The 20,041-nt window shown below is 35.6% G+C and overlaps 1 protein-coding gene across 1 annotated transcript in view; it reads right to left on the bottom strand.

Annotated features, from left to right (window-relative positions):
- IL15 (interleukin 15) overlaps nucleotides 1–17,982 on the bottom strand; it is a 21,109-nt gene extending 3,127 nt beyond the window's left edge. Inside the window, exons 1-6 of the mRNA XM_008591822.1 lie at nucleotides 17,901–17,982; nucleotides 11,319–11,417; nucleotides 10,209–10,306; nucleotides 8,797–8,881; nucleotides 2,604–2,648; nucleotides 587–724 (exon numbers count right to left, since the gene is read on the bottom strand). Of these exons, the coding sequence (XP_008590044.1) occupies nucleotides 587–724; nucleotides 2,604–2,648; nucleotides 8,797–8,881; nucleotides 10,209–10,306; nucleotides 11,319–11,330 (378 nt within the window). The 5' untranslated portion in view covers nucleotides 11,331–11,417; nucleotides 17,901–17,982. The remainder of the gene's footprint in view (nucleotides 1–586; nucleotides 725–2,603; nucleotides 2,649–8,796; nucleotides 8,882–10,208; nucleotides 10,307–11,318; nucleotides 11,418–17,900) is intronic.
- Nucleotides 17,983–20,041: the final 2,059 nt, after the last annotated feature.

Raw genomic sequence — 20,041 nt, 5'->3', positions numbered from 1 at the left:
CATTAAAGAGTTCAACATTGATATTGCCATTAGTTATCTGTTGCATGGCTCACTCTTTCCAGCAATAAGATGAAGATAACATATCACAGGAGTATTGTAAATATTAATAAATTCATTTCATACGCATATTAAGTATTTAGTATATGTGAGGCATTATTCTGGAAACTAGGATTCAGCATTGAAAAAAACAAAAATACCTGCCCCCTTGAAGCTGATATTCTAGTAGGGAAAAATCAAACAATACCCATTAAGTAAAATATATGGTTATGTCTCTGCATTTCCAGTTGCCTCTGCCTGAACATACTTCCCCAGGTATTCTTAAGGCTCATTCCCTTACCTCTCCGTCACTGTAGCACTGAAGCATACTGCCTGGCATTATTCAGTAAATGCTTGTTTACTGAATAAATCAATGAGCAGTTTAGGATCGTGTGCATGCCAGTGATGATGCCACTTTTGGATGCCACTCCCCTGGAATTGCACTCTCTCTCCTGAGTGCCTCTCGGAGGATCTGTTTGTCCATTAATGACTTCTCCCAATCAAGCCAAAAATATCAGCCGTAGTTCTGCACAACTATTTGATAACTCACCCCATTAGAAGATAAACTGCTGTTTGCTAGGATGATAAGGTTTTCTACTGTGTTGTTAATGTCCATATTGCTGGACTCATGTGAAATGACCCGTAACTCCAGGAGAAAGCACTTCATCGCTGTTACTTTGCAATCAGGCTAAACATAAGAGTTAAAAGAACAATTTTGAAAAAATTTTACTTTCCAAGTATTCTCATGTTCACATTAATGTTATTTTGATTTTTTAAAGTCAATCCAAATATTTTATAAAGATACACAATACTCTTAAGATACTTTTGGCTTTGAAATCAAAACTAAAACAAATCGATAAAAAACAATCAAGAAGGATAGTGATATTTTCCAGAAGAACATAAAACTAGAATACGTGGAAACCGTAGGCCACTTTTTCTCACTGAGCACACATCTCCTGTGGAAAGGGTGACAACACTGGCCCAAGACTCTTAAAGTATCAATATAGAGAGTGCACTTATAAGAGTTTCTAGAATCAGATAGTATTGTTAATGTTTTAAATAGTGGTAGCTTCTAATCATACTATTCCTGCAAGTTCCAAAGTTCCAGAGACAGAAGTGATTCCAAGATATTTATTAGAAAAATCAAAGCAGGAGTAATGCTTATTCAGAGACTGGTGAAATCAGAAAGGGATCCTATAGGTACCACAAAAATACATTTCCCACAAGTTACTTAAGCAAAGCCTACACTTAAAAGAAAGGAAACATTTAATGAACATCTAGGGATTTGACCATGACTTGTTTGACTTTGTGTCCCCAATGTCTTCCACAGTGCTCGGGACCCTGCAGGCACTTGAATGCTTACTGAATAGATGAATAAATGAGGGAACATACCCAAGTGCCCAGCACTGGCAATATTCCTCATCCTCCACCCCCTCAGCAGCTGCTCAGGATTGAAAGGTAAATACCATCACCATGTTAACAATAACACAACCTAAGTTCAGCAATGTTTAGTGACTTCCAAGGTAACACAGGTAGGAAGTGGCTGAGTCACTGTTTAAATCTAAATTTCAATCTCAGGTTCTTTGTACAACCCATGAATTACCAAGTTACCTTCTCACAAAAAAAGCAATCTCAGGGTGCTGAATGTTTGTGGTTAATTGACTGCTTGCTGCTTAGAAAAAAAAATGCAAAGAAAAATAGAAAACACACTGAAGCCAGAGGAGGGAGGCAATTTCTATGTGCAGCAGCAAAGTGGTTGATGAATTTTTTTTTTTTTTCTAGTTTCTGGCTAATGGCTTCTTTCCAATGCTTAGAAAGTCTCAGTGGGGGCAAAACATTCTATTTCAGAGAAGTTCGAGTTGAGGAATAACACAGAGAGGACTCACTGTTTTGAATGAACGCAACATAGAATTTGTTTTCCATGAGATGAAGTTGAGGGTTTGTTTCTTGGTTTTAGCAGCAATCCAGAGGGAGAGGACTAACAGCATGACAAAAACCCTATATGCCTTAGGCAATGTCAGTGTATTAATGGGAAAAGCTCAAGATTATTTTTGAATTTTGATAAATTTTATGGATTATGTTTCTTTTCTCACATAGAGATTAATCAGAATCCTTTTTGTGACAAATGTAGAGATCCATGCAAAACGTAGAACATGGATGCCTTTAAGCAATTTATGGAAGATATGATCAGAGATGGTGATACATCACAACACTGGAAATAACAGATATGTTGGATACTTTTAAATAGAATTGGTTAACCTGATTCTTGCACCTAATTGCAGCATGATCTAACTGCATCACAAAAACACAATATATTTTGTTTGACACTGATGGAAAAGGCTCTTTTATATTTTGATTTGGCACCATTACAAAAATAGCATTTATGTAGCTCTTTGTCTCCAAGTCCCACGACCTCAATAATAACATAAAATTCATTGATCACATATTATAGGAACATATGAAAAATTAGATTTAAAAACTACACGTATTTCAGTTGTATGAAAAATACACTTCTTGGACTTTTGAAAACCACAAAAGCAGCAATTAAAAAAAAATAAACTACTTACATGAGCATCACTTTCAGTGTATAAAGTAGCATCAATATGTATATACTGAAAAAAAAATAGATAATATGAAAAATTATGCCCTGTTTAGATATAATGATAACAACCTACTGAAAACATTAAATTCAGCTTTTTAAGTTGAATTTCTTACTGGAGATAATTTTTAATTCATATGCACTTATAAGAGAAAATTCAGAAAGATCCTGTGTACCGTTCACCAAGTTTCCCCCATAGGTAATATCTTGCATAGCCATGGTCCAATATTACAACCAGAAAATTTTAACATTGACACAATACACTCACTTTGTTCAGATTTCACCAGTTTTGCACGTAACAGTATATGTGTGTGCAGACACACAGTTCTATGCAACTTTATCACATGTGTAGGTTCACATAAATGCCACCACAGCTAAATACAAAATAGTCTGATCGCCACAAGAATCCTCCCCCTATTCTTCTGCGGCCAAAACTTCACCCCACCCCCCAAGTCCCTGTCCCCTCCAGTCTATCTCTCTGTCCGCTGGCAACCACTTCTCTGTTCTTCATTCTTATAATTTTGTCATTTCAAGAATGTTACATAAATGGAATCGTACAGTATGTAAACTTTTGAGATTAGTTTTAAAAAAAATTAACAGACTTTTTTGAGCCGTTGTAGGTTTACGGATAAACGAGCAGGAAGTACAGAGTTCTCTTATATCTCCTTGGCCCCCCACTCCAGTTCTGTTACTGTTAATATCTTGTATTCGTGTGGTATGTCTGTTCTAATTGATGAGTCAATATTGATACATTATTATAAACAAAGTCTACAAAATACTAAGGTTCATGTTTGTGTGGTATATTCTATGGGTTTGACAAATGCATAACGACACATAACCACCATCACAGTGTCATACAGAACAGTTTCACCGTCTTAAAAATCACCTTTGCTCTGCTCATTCATCCCTCCCTCTCTCTTAACTCCTGGAAAACAATGATTTTTTTATTGTCTCCCTAGTTGTGCCTTTCACAATAGGTCATATAGCTAGCTGGGATCATACAGTATGAAGCCTTTCCAGACTGGCTTCTTTCACTTAGCGATATGCTTTCAAGGTTTTTCCATGTCTTTTCATATCTTCACAGCTCGCTTTGAAAATCACCGAATAGTATTTGATTGTATGGATGTAACACAGTTTATGGAGATTGCCTTTTCTTCACACAGCATTATACTCTGGAGATTCATCCATCTTGTTGAGAGTATCATTAGTTTGCTCCTTTTTATTGCTTAGTAGCATGTCATGATATGATACACCACAGTTTAACTATTCACCTACTGAAGTACATTTGGGTGGATTCTGGGTTTTGGCAGAATCAAGAATAAAGCTGTATGAACATTCATGTGCATGTTACTGTGTGAACACAAGTTTTCATTTTTCTGGGATAAATGTACAAGAGTATAATTGTTGAATCATGTGACAAATGCATGTTTGGTTTGATAGGAAGCTGCCAAACTACTTTGTAGAGTAGCTGTATCAGTTCACATTCTCACCAGCAATGTATGAATGATTCAGTTTATCCTCATCCTTGTCAGCATTATCACTATGTTTTCATTTATGTTTTATTTATTTATATTATATTTATATTTTAATTATATTTATTTGGCATTATCACTTTTTTGTTATTTTGGGCATTCTTATAGCCACATAATGATATGTCATTGTGGTTTTAATTTACATTTCCAAATAAAATAACACCCATTTTTGGTATTTTCTTCCTGAAAAACTTGAGATAATTTATAATTTTCCTTTCAATCTTCATGCCTTTGATTTCTTACCACATGCCTTTTTTTTTTTCTTGCTTTATTGATTTGGCTTAAATTCCAATATTATGTTGAATAAAGTGGTAACAGAAGACATCCTTGCCTTGCTCCCAATCCTAGGAAAAAAAGCATTCAGTGTTCACTTAAAAGTGACATTAAGTATGGCAGTTCTAGGTTTTTGTACATGCTTGATATCAATCTGAGGAAGTTCCTCTCTGTTCTTACTTTGTTGAGAAATTTTGTCTTGAATAGGTGATACATAAGCCTGCTAGGGCTGTCATAACAAAGCACCACAGACTAGGTGATTTAAATGATGGAAATTTATTTTATCACAATTCTGGAGGCTAGATGTCTGAGATCAGTGTTGGCTGGGTTGGTTTCTTCTGAGTCCTCTCTCCTTGGTTTTCAGATGTCCATCTTCTCCCTGTGTCTTCACATGGTCTTCCCTCTGTATCTGTATCCTAAATTCCTCTTCTTCTAAGAAAACCAGTAATATTGGGTTAGAGCCTGCCCTAATGACCTCACTTTAACTTAGTTACCTCTTAAAAACCCTGGCTCAAAATACAGTCACATTTTGAGGTACTGGAAGGACTTCAACATATGGATTTTTTTTCCAGAGGGACAAAATTCAGCCCATAACAGGTGTTGTATTTTATCAAATGCCTTGTCTACATCAATTGATATGACTATAGGATTTTTTCTTTTAGCCTTTGATATGGTGGATTACACTGATTAATTTCCAAATATTAACAAGACTTGCATACCTGGAATAAATCCCACTTGGCCATGGTGTATATTTCTTTTTATATGGTACTAGATTTAAATTAGCATTATTTTATCAAGGATTTTTATATCTAAGTTCATGAAAGATATCTGTCTCTAGTTTTCTCTTTTTGGTACTGTCTTTATCTGATTTTACATCAAAATAATACTGCCTCCTAAAATGAGTCAGAAAGCATTCCATCCTCTTCTATTTTCTAGAAAAGTCTCTGTACGGTTGTTGTTAATTCTTTTTTACATGTTTGGTAGAATGCTCAAGTGAAACCAGCTGGGCCTGGAGATTCTCTTGTAGGAGCTTATGTTTGATAAATTCAATGCCTTTAGTGGTTATAGGAGTGTTCAAATTATTTATTACATCTTTTCTTATATTTTGGTAGTTTGTGGTTTTTGAAGAATTGTTCCATTTCCTCTAAGTTGTTAGATTTGTTAATGTAAAATTGTTCATAGTTTTGCTTACTGTCCTTTTAATGACTGCAGATTCTGTAGTGGTAGCCCCCAATTTCACTCCTGGTATTTATGATTTGTGCCTTCTCTTTCTATTTTTGTCAGTCTTACTACAGGTTTATTGATTTTAATGGTTTTTCCAAGTAACCAGCTATATGTTTCATTGATTTTTTCCTATTGTTTTCCTGATTTCAGCTTTATTAAGTTCTGCTCTCATATTATGTTCTTCCTTCTGCTTGTGTTAGGTTAATTTTGCCCTTCTTTTTCTAGTTTCTTAGGATAGCAGTTTAGATTACTGATTTAATACCTTTCCTCTTTTCTAATGTAATCATTTCATTTTTTAAAATTTTCCTCTCAGTATTGCCTTAGCTGTAACCAACATATCTTCATATGCTGTATTTCATTTTTATGAAGTTCTGTGTATTTTTAAACTCCTTTAAGAGTGACTCTTTGACCCACAAATTGTTTACAAGTGTATTATTTAATTTGCAATTATTTGGAGATTTTCCTATTGTATTTATGATAGAGTAGGTTTGATTCCAGTGCGGTCTGAGAACACATTCTGCATGATTCAAGTTCTGATCAATTTTTTTTTAAAGTTGTTTTATGGCCCAGTGTAGGTTCAGTCTTGATACTTGTTCCTTGGGTTCTTGAAAAAACAAAAAGTATATTCTGCTGCTGTTGGGAGGAGTGCTCTATGTATTAAATTAGATGCTGTTGGTTGGCTGTATTCTTTGATCTCCTCTCTGGTTTTCTGTCTGATAGTTCTATCAGTTACTGAGAATGAGGTGGTAAAGTTCTCAACTATAATTGTTTATTTGTCTATTTCTCCTTTCATCTCTATTACGTTTTACTTCACGAACTTGGAGACTCTGTTGTTTGGTTTGTAGACATTTAGGATCATTACATTTTCCTCTTGGATTTATCTTTTGTCACTATGTCACATTCCTCTTGACTATAGTAATATTATTTGCTGTGAACTACTTTATCTGATATTATATAGATATTTCTGCCTTTTAAAATAACGTTTATCAGTTTCCTAGAGCTACTGTAACAAGATATCACAAAGTAGGTGGTTTAAAACAACAGAAATTCATTCACTCACAGTTCTGGAAACAAAGAGTCCAAAATCAAGCAGTGGGCAGGGCCATGCTACTTGTGAAGGCTCTAGGGAAGACCCTTCTTGCCTCTCCTGAGCTTCTGGTGGGTCCTGGCAATCCTTGGCCTTCCTTGGGTTGCAGCTGCATCACTCCAATCCCTGCCTCTGTATTCACACGGCGTTCTTCCTAGTGGGTTTCTCTATGTCCTTTCCTTTTCTTATAATGATACTAGTCACTGGGTTTAGGGCCCACCTCACTCAGGTATGAACTTATCTTAACTTCACTAGTTATAGCTGCAAAGATGCTACTTCCAAATAAGTTCACATGTGAAGGTTTCCAGTTGGACATTTTATTAATCCGTTTCTGTTGCTTATAATAAAATACCTGGAACTGGGTACTTTGTAAGAAAACAAAATTGATTGCTTAGTTTCAGAGGCTGGGAAGTCCAAAGTCCAGGCAACAAAGGTGAGGGTCTTCTTCGGCTTAACAGCAATGCAGGGTCTCACATGGCAGAAAATGGTGGAGCAGAGAGAGAGAGAGAGACTCTCACGAGCTCTCCTTTTAAACCCTCAGAACCACATCCCTGACCACCATTATTAATCCATTCACTACTGCATGGTCCTTCAATCTAATCAGCTCTTCAAGGCCCCACCTTTCAATTACCGTAATTGGATTTCCTACCCTCAACAGTTACAGTGGGGATTAAGCTTCTACTATTTGAACTTTGGGGGACACAGTTCAATCAATCCACAGCAGACATGGAATTTGAGGGGACACTATTAAAGCCACTACAGTATGGTATATCTTTTTCTATCCTGTTAATTTCAATCTACCTATGTCATAGTACTTGAGGTGAGCTTCTTGTAGATAGCATGGCTGGGTTGTGTTTTGTTATCAGCTCTGCCAATCTATGCCTTTTACTTGCTGTATTCTCTTTCTCCTCTCCTACTAGGATGACGATAATAGGAATCCTGGATCTCTTGCTATTGTCCCCAAGATCCTTGAAGCTATTCTTTTCCAGTCAGTTTTCTCTCTAGTATTCTGTCTTCAAGTTAACTGTCTTTCTTCTGTCATATTTGTTCTGCTAAGCCTTTTCAGTTTCTGTATTTCAGTTATTATATTTTTCAGTTCTGTAATTTCCATTCGGTTCTTTTTATATCTTCTATTTCTTTGCTGAAGCTTTCTATTCTTTCATTTCCTTCTAGGGTATTTGTAATTGATTTTTGAAGGATTTTTATAATGGCTGCTTTCAAATCCATGTCACATAATTCCGACATCTGATCCATTTCAATTTTGGAATCTGTTGATTGTCTTTTCTCATTTGAATTACGACTTTCCTGTTTCTTGGTATGATGAGTGATTTTCAATTGTATCCTGGCATTGTGGCAATTATAATAGGAGACTGAGATCCTATATAAGTCTTCTACTTTAACGTGCAATCAGCCTGTTTAGATTTAACATGCAAGTTGCAACCTACCTTTGGATGCTGTGATTACAATGACAGATTAGTTTTCAGAACCCTTGTGGTGCTATTTTGGTATGCTTGGTGCCATTGGGTTCCCACTGATCCCTTCTGATGTCACCTACTGGGGTAGGTAGCACTTCTCCAGGCCATACCACCTGGCTTCACTAGGTAGAGGATGGGAGACCCTAGAGATAAAATATACCTCTCCAGGCCATTGTTTTGAGTGGGGCTCCTGCTCTCTTTCCCCTGCCAGTTATGCCAGCCTACCTGGTGCCTCTAGGTAGGAAAAGAGAGTCACTAGTCCAAGATGAGACAGCCCTTCTAAGGGTCAGGACACCTCCTGTATAGGTGCCACCACCCACCTGTTTTCTTTAGGTAGGGGAAGAGAGTCTCTGCCCTGCAGAGACTAGAGCTCTTCAGGCTGGACCATTTATAAATGAAGTTTTAAAGATAATTGGAATCTGAAAACAGTAAGAAAAAACTTTTTTGAGGCTTTACAAGGCTCAAAAATTTCTACAAAATTATTTAAGTGAGATTTCATTAAGACTGACAGAAAAACGCAGAGAGAGATACACTTCATACCAATTATAACAGCAGAAAATGAGTACTCACTTGAATAAGATCTTCAATTTTTTTCAAATCACTTATTACATCATGCCAGTTTGCTTCTGTTTTAGGAAGACCTGCACTGATACAACTGGAAAAAGAAAATAGGGCAAAGCATTTTGAATGAGCATAATACTGTCTCAATAAATACTGTAAGCAAAAGAGCAATCAATAATATTTTTTTTATGACCAGTGAAAACATCAGTGTTAACCTTGCTTTGGTGCATTCAACAGCCTTTTAGAAAAACATAAACATTGAACACATAGTACAACCTTGACACTTTAGGTTAACTCAAGGATTGACCAACCTGGGTTAGAGAAAAGCCTAACTGGAGGCATAATTTATAAATAACCTGGTGCAATTTATGACAATGAAATAAAAACAGTGCCAGATGTGTGGTAATGCTCAATAAACATTTCTGAAATCACTAGTTTTCTTTAAGTAGAAGCTCCACCACACTTCTAAGTCTAATAAATAGGTAAAATTCTTAAAATAAGCAATTATCATTTTCATGTAATGATTTTGACAGTAAATGTTCTTTATAGTACATTAAACATGCCCCTTTCATGCTGTTCACACTATTATTACGCTTGTGGCAGCTTTCTTCTTAAACATTACAGATTTTAGCCCAAAATAGGCTAAATAACCATATACTTACCCAGTTTGGTAAAAATCTAAATTTAATATCCAGACAAAAGACCCAAGTGACTGGAAAGATTCTTAAAGCTTCAGGAAATATAGTCACTCCCTGATGGATCTCGTAGGAAAGCATGATAGTCAGCACTAATCTGTCTCATGAGGAAGATTTACCTGCACAAATCTATGGTTCTCCTTACCATGAAGGTGTTAGTAGAGTAAAACTGAACTGGGAGTCAGATTATTTAACTAGAAGTTGGGCGCTTTGGGCCAACTGGGTACAGTATATTAGCTGCATCTAAGAGAGAAGAAAAAAGTTCATAGACATGGAAAAATGTGAATGTTTATCAGGAGGGAAAACAGAAGGCCTAAATAAACAAAAGAAATGTTTTAAACTGAAATAGGATGTGGATCAAAGGAGAGGAGGAGTCGGTGCCTGGGATAGAGCAAATAACATAAGTGAATCTTAAATATCTACTTTTTACTGCTATGAAAAGCATACAGGATATCAGGAAGTGGAGTACTTCCAAGTTTAGTTAGATGTCAAGAGGCCAAATTTACTTGGGAGATATAATATGCATTTGGAATATTCCCAGTGTATAAAAATGCTCAGTTAGGTGTTTACTTAACCTCCTCTGAATCTCCATAATCTGCCCCCTATCATGCCCCAAACACTGAGTACCTAGAGATATAAGCAAACTGAACATAAACCAATTTTAAAGGGAAGGACAATCATTATAGCTATTTACATGATGATATTCATGCCTAAAGATAAAATTACCCCAAAATGAAGACATGAATGCCAGCCTCATTTAAAAAATGACTGTTTAGAAGTAAACACAAGTAGCACTGGATGGAAGTACTTCTCAAATATGGTTTCTGAAAAAAATGATCAAAGAAAAAATAATTATTTTTTTAGTTAAAAAGTAAAATTTAAAATAATATTTTATCATATTTTGGGTACAAAAATGTAAACTTATTATAATTTCACAATTAATGCTTCTTATCAGAAATAATGAAACTAGAATTTATCATTTTTTTCATTTCCCCACCTCCAACTCTGTCTCCTATGCATAAAATTCTTTAATATTTCTCAAGGTGTATGTCAATGATAATAATTTAACAAAGTTTACATATTTAGTCATTTACATATGTACTAATGTCACCACTTAAGTTTTTTCTATTATCTTTGACCTTCCCCGCATCCTTCGCTCCTTTTTAATTGGACTACATATTTTATACAGCACAGATTGCTAATAGGCATTACTTACACAGGTGTGCTAGTTCTATGTTAATTTCATGTAATAATATGAAAATTAATTGTATGTTGTTATCAATTGGAGAAAAGTTGGATAAAAATGGAAAAGACTAGAGATAATTTGATCCATACTGAGAGAAACCATATAATGATTTTTCTTGGTGATTTGGCAAAACCATTTGTCTTAGAACTTCCCAGTTTTGACACTTTTACCTGCCTCTTTTGCATAAAGCTTTCATAGTCTCAGAAAGCAGTGTTAACCACTAACAGTTTTTTTCTTAACCACTAAGAGTTTATGCTTCATTTAGTCTATACCAAAAAGATGAGTAACACCCAGACTTTGCCCTCAAAGACTACGTAATTTAATGAGTAGGTAGACATTTAAAGAACAAAATAGGGTGAGATAAGGACTGTAATACATTTACAACGACATGAAGAGCACAGCAAGATTAACAGAATTTTTTAAAACCTATTTTACTTATTTTCAGAATAAGAACAATACACACATGAACAGGTATCCATGACATCCCAAGATCTTTAAAAATATAATCATATAACTTAGGACAAAGTATTTGATACTCAAGCAACACTTTAAGAAAAGTCCACATGCTATTTTCATCTATTTCTTCTTACCGAAATTCTCATTACTCAATGCCAGGGTAAATCTTTAAGTACTGAAGAAGAGTTGGCTATGGCAATGGGTTCCCAGCAGCCATCCATCCAGAATACCTCCTACAATACAATTCAGGGTAAAGGATGATGCATTAGGAACACAAGCAAATTAGTGGGGATATGGAAGGAATTAATATTTATTGGGCACTTACTTTTAATGTTACTTAATATATGTGTCACATTTAATCCTGATGATAATACCATATGGTAAAGTTAGCACCTTTGGGTAAGCTGCTCTGGCCCCATAGCAAATACATGACAGCCAGGATTTGAGAGCAGGTCTGTCTGATTACAAAGCCCAAACCGTTATTACATTATGTCTGAATTGACAAATTCCAGAGTCATCTTAATGAAAAGCAGAAGTAACCAAATGCTTGGATTCATATAACCACTGATTGTTGATCTAATTTACAACAGTAGCTACTTATGTCTTCCGTCTTTGAAATAAATCATTGTTAATTAAAACATCATTTGAGAATTTCATAAGCATGAACATTTTTTCTATTTCAAAATGGGTGAAGAAACAGTAAGGAGAGGCCCTGATGAAGTGGCGGCTGGCAGCCCCATGGGACCCAGGCAAGCAAGGCCCCACTAGACTGGCAGACAGCTGTAGTCAGCAACACTCCCATCCACTGCTGCAGACACCAGTGCAGAACAAGTGGGCCATAACAGCCACCACCATAGCAATTGCTGTCTCAAGGATGGCTTGCTGCCACAACAGCAACCACTGCTACCTCATAGGTTAGCTGGTGACCACTCATCAACACAGACAGGAGTGACACCAGCAGGGGGGAAAGAGGAAAGAAAAAAGAGAAAACCCATCCAGAGTCATTCGTTCAAATTGAGGTGCACTACTATACCCCAGTGCACCCATCAGGGTCAGGGTGAGCTAGCCAGGGTGCCGACAGTCTCATCCAGGAACAGAAACTATAACCTAAGAGTGACAAGACTCCAAGGTGCTATCTGCCAAAATTTGAGAGCTCACCCATGTCCTGACGAACCAATATAGTGTCACCAACCTCAGCAAGGAAATAATAAGTGTCCTCTCATGAATCTTTGACACTGAATTCAGCCAGAATACCTACTAAAGACCACACTATGACGTCTACCTGGAACTAACATTAAAACACCCCATTCGACCATCATTATAAAACACACCTGCAGAAGGAATTCTCTCTCCACTAATCCCACTCCAGAGTACGAGAAAAAGTAAATTCTCTAGCAGATGACTAAACATCAACAGAGAGATACTAGAAATATAAAAGACCATCATTATAAAACACACCTGCAGAAGGAATTCTCTCTCCACTAATCCCACTCCAGAGTACGAGAAAAAGTAAATTCTCTAGCAGATGACTAAACATCAACAGAGAGATACTAGAAATATAAAAAAAAAAAAAACCAAGAAAATAGGACACCACCAAAGGGATATAATAATTCTCAAATACCAGATCCTATAGAACAGGAAAGCCTTGAAATGAATGAAAAGGAATTTTGAGCAACAATTCTAACGAGATTCAATGAGATATAAGAAGACTCAGTTACACAAAACAATGAAATAAGAAAAAGTATACAGTACATGAATGAGGAAATGTACAAAGAAATCAATGCCCTGAAAAAGAATGTAGCAGAGCTTATGGAACTGAAAGATTCATTCAACAAAATAAAAAACACAACAGAGAGCTTAAACAGCAGACTAGAACAAGCAGAAGAGAGAATTTCTGATCTTGAAGATGGCCTTTCTGAAGTAACTCAGGTGGACAAAAAAGAAAAAGAAAAAAGAATTTTAAAAAATGAAGAAAATCCAGGAAAAATAGCAGACAACCTTAAGCACTCAAATATCCAAATCATGGGTGTTCCAGAAGGAGAGGAAAAAGGAAAAGGCATTGAAAACATATTCAACAAAATAATATTGGAAAACTTCCCAGTTATATGGAAAGACACAGATCTTCAGATCCAGGAGGTTCAAAGATCCCCAAACAAATTCAACTGAAAAGATCCTCTCCAAGACATATTATAGTCAAATTGGCAAAGCTCAAAGACAAAAAGAGAATCTTAAAAGAAGCAAGGGAAAAGTGTCAAGTCACCTGTAAGGGAGCCCCTATCAGACTAACAGCAGACTTTTCATCAGAAACCCTAAAAGCCAGAAGAAAATGGGATGATATATTCAAAATACTAAAAGACAAAAATTGTCAGCCAAGAATATTATACCCAGTCAGGCTATCTTTCCAAAATGAAGGACAAAGTATATTTCCCAAACAAAAACTGTGGTAGGTCACCACCACACTACCAGCCTTACAAAAAATTCTCAAGGGAGTGCCTGATACCAGAAAAACAACCATCACTATCATGAATACTCAAGAAAGAAAAACCAACCAGTAAAACAAAACAAACAAACAAAAAACAATGAAGAGAAAAGAAGTTTATCTACCATCTCAAGAAACCAACAAACACAATAGACAAACAGAAAAGAAGAAAGAAAGGAAGAAAAGATATTAAAAACATCTGAACAAAAATCAAGAATGAAATACTGCTATTCGTAGCAACATGGATGAACTCAGAGAAGATTATCTTAAGTGAAATAAGCCAGGCACAGAAAGAGAAATACTGCATGTTCTCACTTATATATGAGAGCTAATAAAAAGGAATAAACAAGTAAATAGAAAAAAAAAAGATACAACAATCACAGTAATTCCTTGAACTTATTAAGAGAACAGATATGATGCTGATGGGGGTGGGTAAGGGGGAGGGGGAGAAAGGTGGAATTGGTAAAGGGCCAAGAAAATAAATTACAAAAATCAATAAAATGCCAGGAGTAAATCAATACCTCTCAATTATAATTCTTAATGTAAAAGGATTAAATTCCCCATTCAAAAGACACAGACTGACTGATTGGATTAAAAAGATGGACCCAACAATATGCTGTCTTCAACAGACTCACCTCACCTGTAAAGACACACAGAGACTAAGAGTGAAAGGACAGAAAAAGATATACCATGAAAACAGAAATGAAAAATGAGCTGGAGTAGCTGTTCTTGTATTTGATAAAATACATTTAAAACCACAAACCATAAAAAGAGATAAAGAAGTCCACTATATAGTGAAAAAGGGATATATCCAGCAAGAAGACATAACAGTCATAAATATGTATGCACCTTACATTGGAGCAGCCAGATTTATATAGCAAACACTATTAGACATAAAAAAAGAGATAAACCCCAATACAATAACAGTGAGGTGCCTGAACATGCTTGTCTCAGCACTGGGCAGATTATCCAGGAAACAAATCAACAGAGAAACACAGGATTTAAACCACACTTTAGACAAATTGAATCTGGCAGATATCTACAAAACATTTCATCCAACAACTACAGAATGTACATTCTTCTCATCAGAACATGGAATTTTCTCCAGGATAGACCACATGTTAGGTCACAAGTCAAATCTCAACAAATTTTAAAAAATTGAAATAATCTCAAGCATCTTTTCAGACCATGATTGATTAAAACTAGAAATTAATAACAAATGAAACTTAGGACACACACAAATACATAGAAATTAAACAACAGGCTCCTGAACAACCTGGGGTCCAAGAAGAGGTTAAACAGGAAATCATAAAATTTCTTGACACCATTGAAAATAAAGACACATCATATCAAAACCTGTGGGATTGTGCAAAAGCAATACAAAGAGGGAAGTTTATTGTAATTAATGCTTACATAAAAAAATAGGAAGATTTCAAATAAACAGTCTAACGCTACACCTCAAAGAACTAGAAAAACAAGAACAATTCAATCCCCAAATTAGTAGATGGAAAAAAATCATTAAGATTGCAGCAGAACTAAGTGAAATAGAGACCAAAAAATTATACAAAAGATCAATGAAACAAAAAGTTGGTTTTTTGAGAAGATAAACAAAATAGATAAACCATTAGCTGGGCTAACTAAAAAAAGAAGAGAGAAGACCCAATTAATGAGAATCAGAAATGAAAAAGGAGACATTACAAACAATACTACAGAAATACAAAGAATCATTAGAGACTATTACAAACAATGATACACCAACAAATTTGAAAACCTGGAGGAATTGGATAAATTTGTGGACACATACAAATGACCAACAGTGAACCAAGAAGAAAAAGAAAACCCGAATAGACCAATAATAAGCAATGAGATTGAAGTAGTAATTAGCAGTCTCCCAAAAAAGAAAAGCCCAGGACTGGATGGCTTTACTGCTGAATTCTTCCAAACCTTTAAAGAGGAATTAATACCCATTCTCTTCAAACTATTCCAAAAAATTAAAGCAGAGGCCACTATTCCAAGCTAATTCTATGAGGCCAGCATCATACTTGATAGCAAAACCAGATAGACAAAGATAAAACAAAACAAAACAAAAAATCTACAGGCCAATATCTTTGATGAACATAGAGAGAGATAAACACTAATACCATAATAGCAGGGGAAGTGAACACCCTACTCTCAACATTGGACAAATCATCTAGGCAAAACATCAACAGAGTAACAAAATCTAAACAACACTTTAAACCAGTTGGACATGGAAGACTTCTATTGAATATTTCANGTATGCACCTTACATTGGAGCAGCCAGATTTATATAGCAAACACTATTAGACATAAAAAAAGGAGAGATAAACACTAATACCATAATAGCAGGGGAAGTGAACACCCTACTCTCAACATTGGACAAATCATCTAGGCAAAACATCAACAGAGAAACAAAATCTAAACAACACTTTAAACCAGTTGGACATGGAAGACTTCTATTGAATATTTCATCCAAAAGCCTCAGAATATACATTCTTCTCATCAGCTCATGGAACATGCTCCAGGATACACCACAGGATAGGTCACAAATCAAGTCTCAATATATTTTAAAAAATTAACTCCATTTCACTGGAAAAAAATTTACACTTAATAAACAAAATATAAACAATTATTTTTGCTGTCCTTTAAAAATAGCATGTAGGGGGGCTCTCGCCTATTGGCTCAGTTGGTTATAGCATGGTGTTATAACACCAAGGTCAAGGGTTCAGATCCCTGTACTGTCCAGCAGACAAAAATAAATAAATACATAAAACAAAATAGCATGTATTTGTTGACCTTCCCCACAAAAAATCAAAATGTGCCATGTCCCCTGACATAAATATCACTACAATTACGTTTAATAAACTCAAATTTCTAAATTATTATTCATTTCAGATATTTCTGAAATATAAAAATGATTGTTTTAAAATATGTGATTTATTATCTTAAAAGAAAAAAACCCTAACATTTATCTAGATAATAGTCAAGATACTATAAGGGTACCTTTTCTCCAAAAGAACATTTTTTTTAAAAATTCAACTATTTTATTACTAATAAAATAACATTTACATATTTAAAATATAACACAAGATTCACAACTTAATGTAATGATTCTCATTTAGATTACAAATACCAGAGAAAGGGTTAGTTGGTCAATGCTGCCTGTACAGTACATTGATGTTCAGTCACACATCATACATCATCCAATCATTCATGCAACTTCCTTGAATGCAGCACAGCATTTAATAACAAGAAGATATTAACACTTATACTAAGAAGATATTAACTTGTTAATAATAAGAAGATATGTAATTAGAACAACTATATAAGTGCAATTGGTGTTTTCCTTGTATATAAAAACTAGATATAATTCAATACCTACATTGGTTTGCCTTGAACCCCTGTCCCATGTCCTAGGGAAATCTTATCCTCCCCAAGGTTTCCTGTGTCTTAAGAATTTTCATTGTCAAAACACCTCTGTTTCTCCCAACCAAAACGGAATGCAAAATTTAGACTCTTCTCCTGCTTCCACAGGACAGCCACTCCATGTGTACCGTGACTTCTAGAGAAAACACTCGGAGGGTCTTAGGGAAAGGTCACATTGCCACTTACATGGCCTTCACCATGTAGTCACTATTCCTCCCACTCCCACGTTATGCCTCCCTCTCATTCACAAGGACATTCTAAACCTAACCCTCCTGTTACATATGACCTAAATCACCCATTAATTGGTTTATTATTCTCATTTTACAATAATTCTCTTTGTCTATAATATCTCAGTGCTTCAAATTTTTTACAAAACTTCACAATTATTTTTGTAATTTCATCCAAAGCCTCTTAAATTCCCTACATCATTCCAGTTGTGGTATCCCAAACTCCACATTGTTCAGAAAACAATATTTATGATTTGAGTAATGCTAAGGATGACATAATTTTTAATAAGGCATTGGGAAGCTATGTTAGTAAACAATGGGGACTTCGCTCCTGCGCTCTTGCAGCAGTGAGTCTGCACAATGTCACAAGGAACTTTCACTGCCCAGCCCAACTACCTCCTTCTGGTACAGATAAAAAAAGACTAAGCACTTCAGACAGAATGTTCCATGATAGAAAGTGATTGCCAAACATGGAGGAAAGCAGAGGAAAATGTTCTCAAAATCTAACAAAATAATCATAATGAAACATTTTTCAGCTTTGATTGTCATTTGGCAAAAGAACTTACATGGCCTTCTGGGATGACAGCAAAGAACCTGGCTTTTCCAAGCAGTGTTCAAAGTATTCACTCTGCCACATATGGTAGTTCTGTGAACCAAAAATTCTATTAGAAATATGTATGTGTGTGTGTTTGTGTGTGTGTGTGTGTGTGTGTGTGTGTGTAATCCCTAGGAGTCAACAAGACCAGAAAAGGTAAAATATTCCTTTCTTTTTGGGGAGGACTCAATATTAATTATTAATATAATAATTATTAGTGATGATAATATTAATTGGAATAAGTATTGTTTACCCAGTGCTTTGAGGTTTACAAAACTATCTCACATACATTATCACCTTCAATCCTGGAACTATCTTTATGTGAGATATATTACTTTTATTTTTACAATGAAGAAACTGAGGCTGAGAAGTTAAGTGACTTGCATCAGGTAAATGTCATGCTTGTAACCATCAAAATATCACACCTCTCAATGTGGGTTGGGCAAGAGCGGGAGGAGGCACAAAAATTTCACAAATGCTGTGGTTGAGAAGTGCAGGCCATTACTATAGGAAGTATCCATCTCATCCTGTGTGAATAACAAAAGCTGCTGATCTCTGGGACTTTAAAAGCAGGTCTTCCAAACTGATCAGACCTTCAATAAAACTCAAGTTCTTTCATAGACATGCTCTCACTGGACTCTCACAAATACCTATTGGAGAGAAGTGGCTCTTTGAGAAGGCAAATGTAGAGAGAAAATAAATTTTCAACGTCCTTTTGGTCACATTTTTGGAGTACTATAGAAGCAGTGTTTAACGCTGGCATACTAATTGCAAAGGGTTGTGAAATGCCCTCACAATCAGCCACTTTGGTTTGTCCTTCAATCACCTGAGTGCTTAGTTCCAGGAATAAAAAATACAAAATCCCAGTCCTACCCTCAAAGAGCTCACAAGGTTTAAGCAGGAAAGTTTTGGAATCTTGTCACCAGTCTCACCAAAATCCTAGCAGATGACACTGATCAGAGGGAATCCATCATGAGAAGTAGACAAATCAATGCAGCTCTGACAGCTTTCATTCTGGAGTGACTTATGGAAATAACTGTAAACAGTTATTTTCTCTACTAATGTTGCAGTTCTTCCCCGTGAGAAAATACAATCTAACACATTTGCACTTTTGTTTTGTTCTGTTCATTTACTCATGTAGTAACATTTAAAATTAATTAAATAGACTTACCAACAGAAGAATTATAAATATTAGTTTATTAAGTAAATACATCATGCATTCACTTAAAAAACTAAAAAGAAAGCAAACCAGTATCGAGTGGAATGCAAAAAATAAAAGACAGCATCTCTGTCCTTGATTCATTTAGTAATTATTTTTTGAGTACTTATTATGGGCTAGGCATTTTTATATGAACTTGGGACATATCAATGATTGTAGAAGACAAAGAATCTTAATTTCAGGAAGAAAGACAGTTTGCATAGCATATAAACAAAAATGTTAATTACATTTTATTTAGAGAGTGACAAATTATGTGGGAAAAAGAAAACACAGAACAAGGTAGGAAGGGTGGGGTTGCAATTTTGAGTAGAGTGGACAGGGTAGAACTCAGTGAGAAAGCAAAATAGGAACAAAGGCACAAAGGCAGCAAGGGTGTGAGACCCAAGGACACCTGAATGAAGAGAATTTGAAACAGAGGGAACAGCTGGAACAAGGGTCCAAAGGCAGCTGTCTGCCTATGGGTGTGAAAGACAGAAGAGAGAACAATGGAGTGAGAAAGGGAGAGAGTAGTCTGAGATGAAGTCAGAGAGTCATAAGATGGTGGTAGGATCACTGTGTAATGACCTGAAATGGGATTTTGAGCAGATAATTGATACAACCTGAATCACCTTATTAAGAATCCCTCTAGTTCCTATGTTAAGGTCAGAGTGTGGGAGTGGGTCAAGGATGGAAACAGAGTCCTGATTGGGGCAGCTACAGTAATCAAGGTGACAAATGTTGACAGTCACAATGAGAGGGTAGGAGTGGAGACATGGGCATGTGGTTGGAGTCTACATTTTTTTTATATAAGAGAACCAATAGGAATTTCTGACCGATTGAATGTGGGGTATAAGATTAAGCAAGAAATACAGAATTACTCCAAGTCTTTTGCCCTTTGCAACTGAGAAGATGGA

Source organism: Galeopterus variegatus, unplaced genomic scaffold, assembly GCF_000696425.1.
Source record: "Galeopterus variegatus unplaced genomic scaffold, G_variegatus-3.0.2 Scaffold7325, whole genome shotgun sequence".
NCBI lineage: Eukaryota > Metazoa > Chordata > Mammalia > Dermoptera > Cynocephalidae > Galeopterus > Galeopterus variegatus.
The sequence above is the reverse complement of the archived record's forward strand: the minus strand, read 5'-3'. Positions and strand labels throughout refer to the sequence as shown.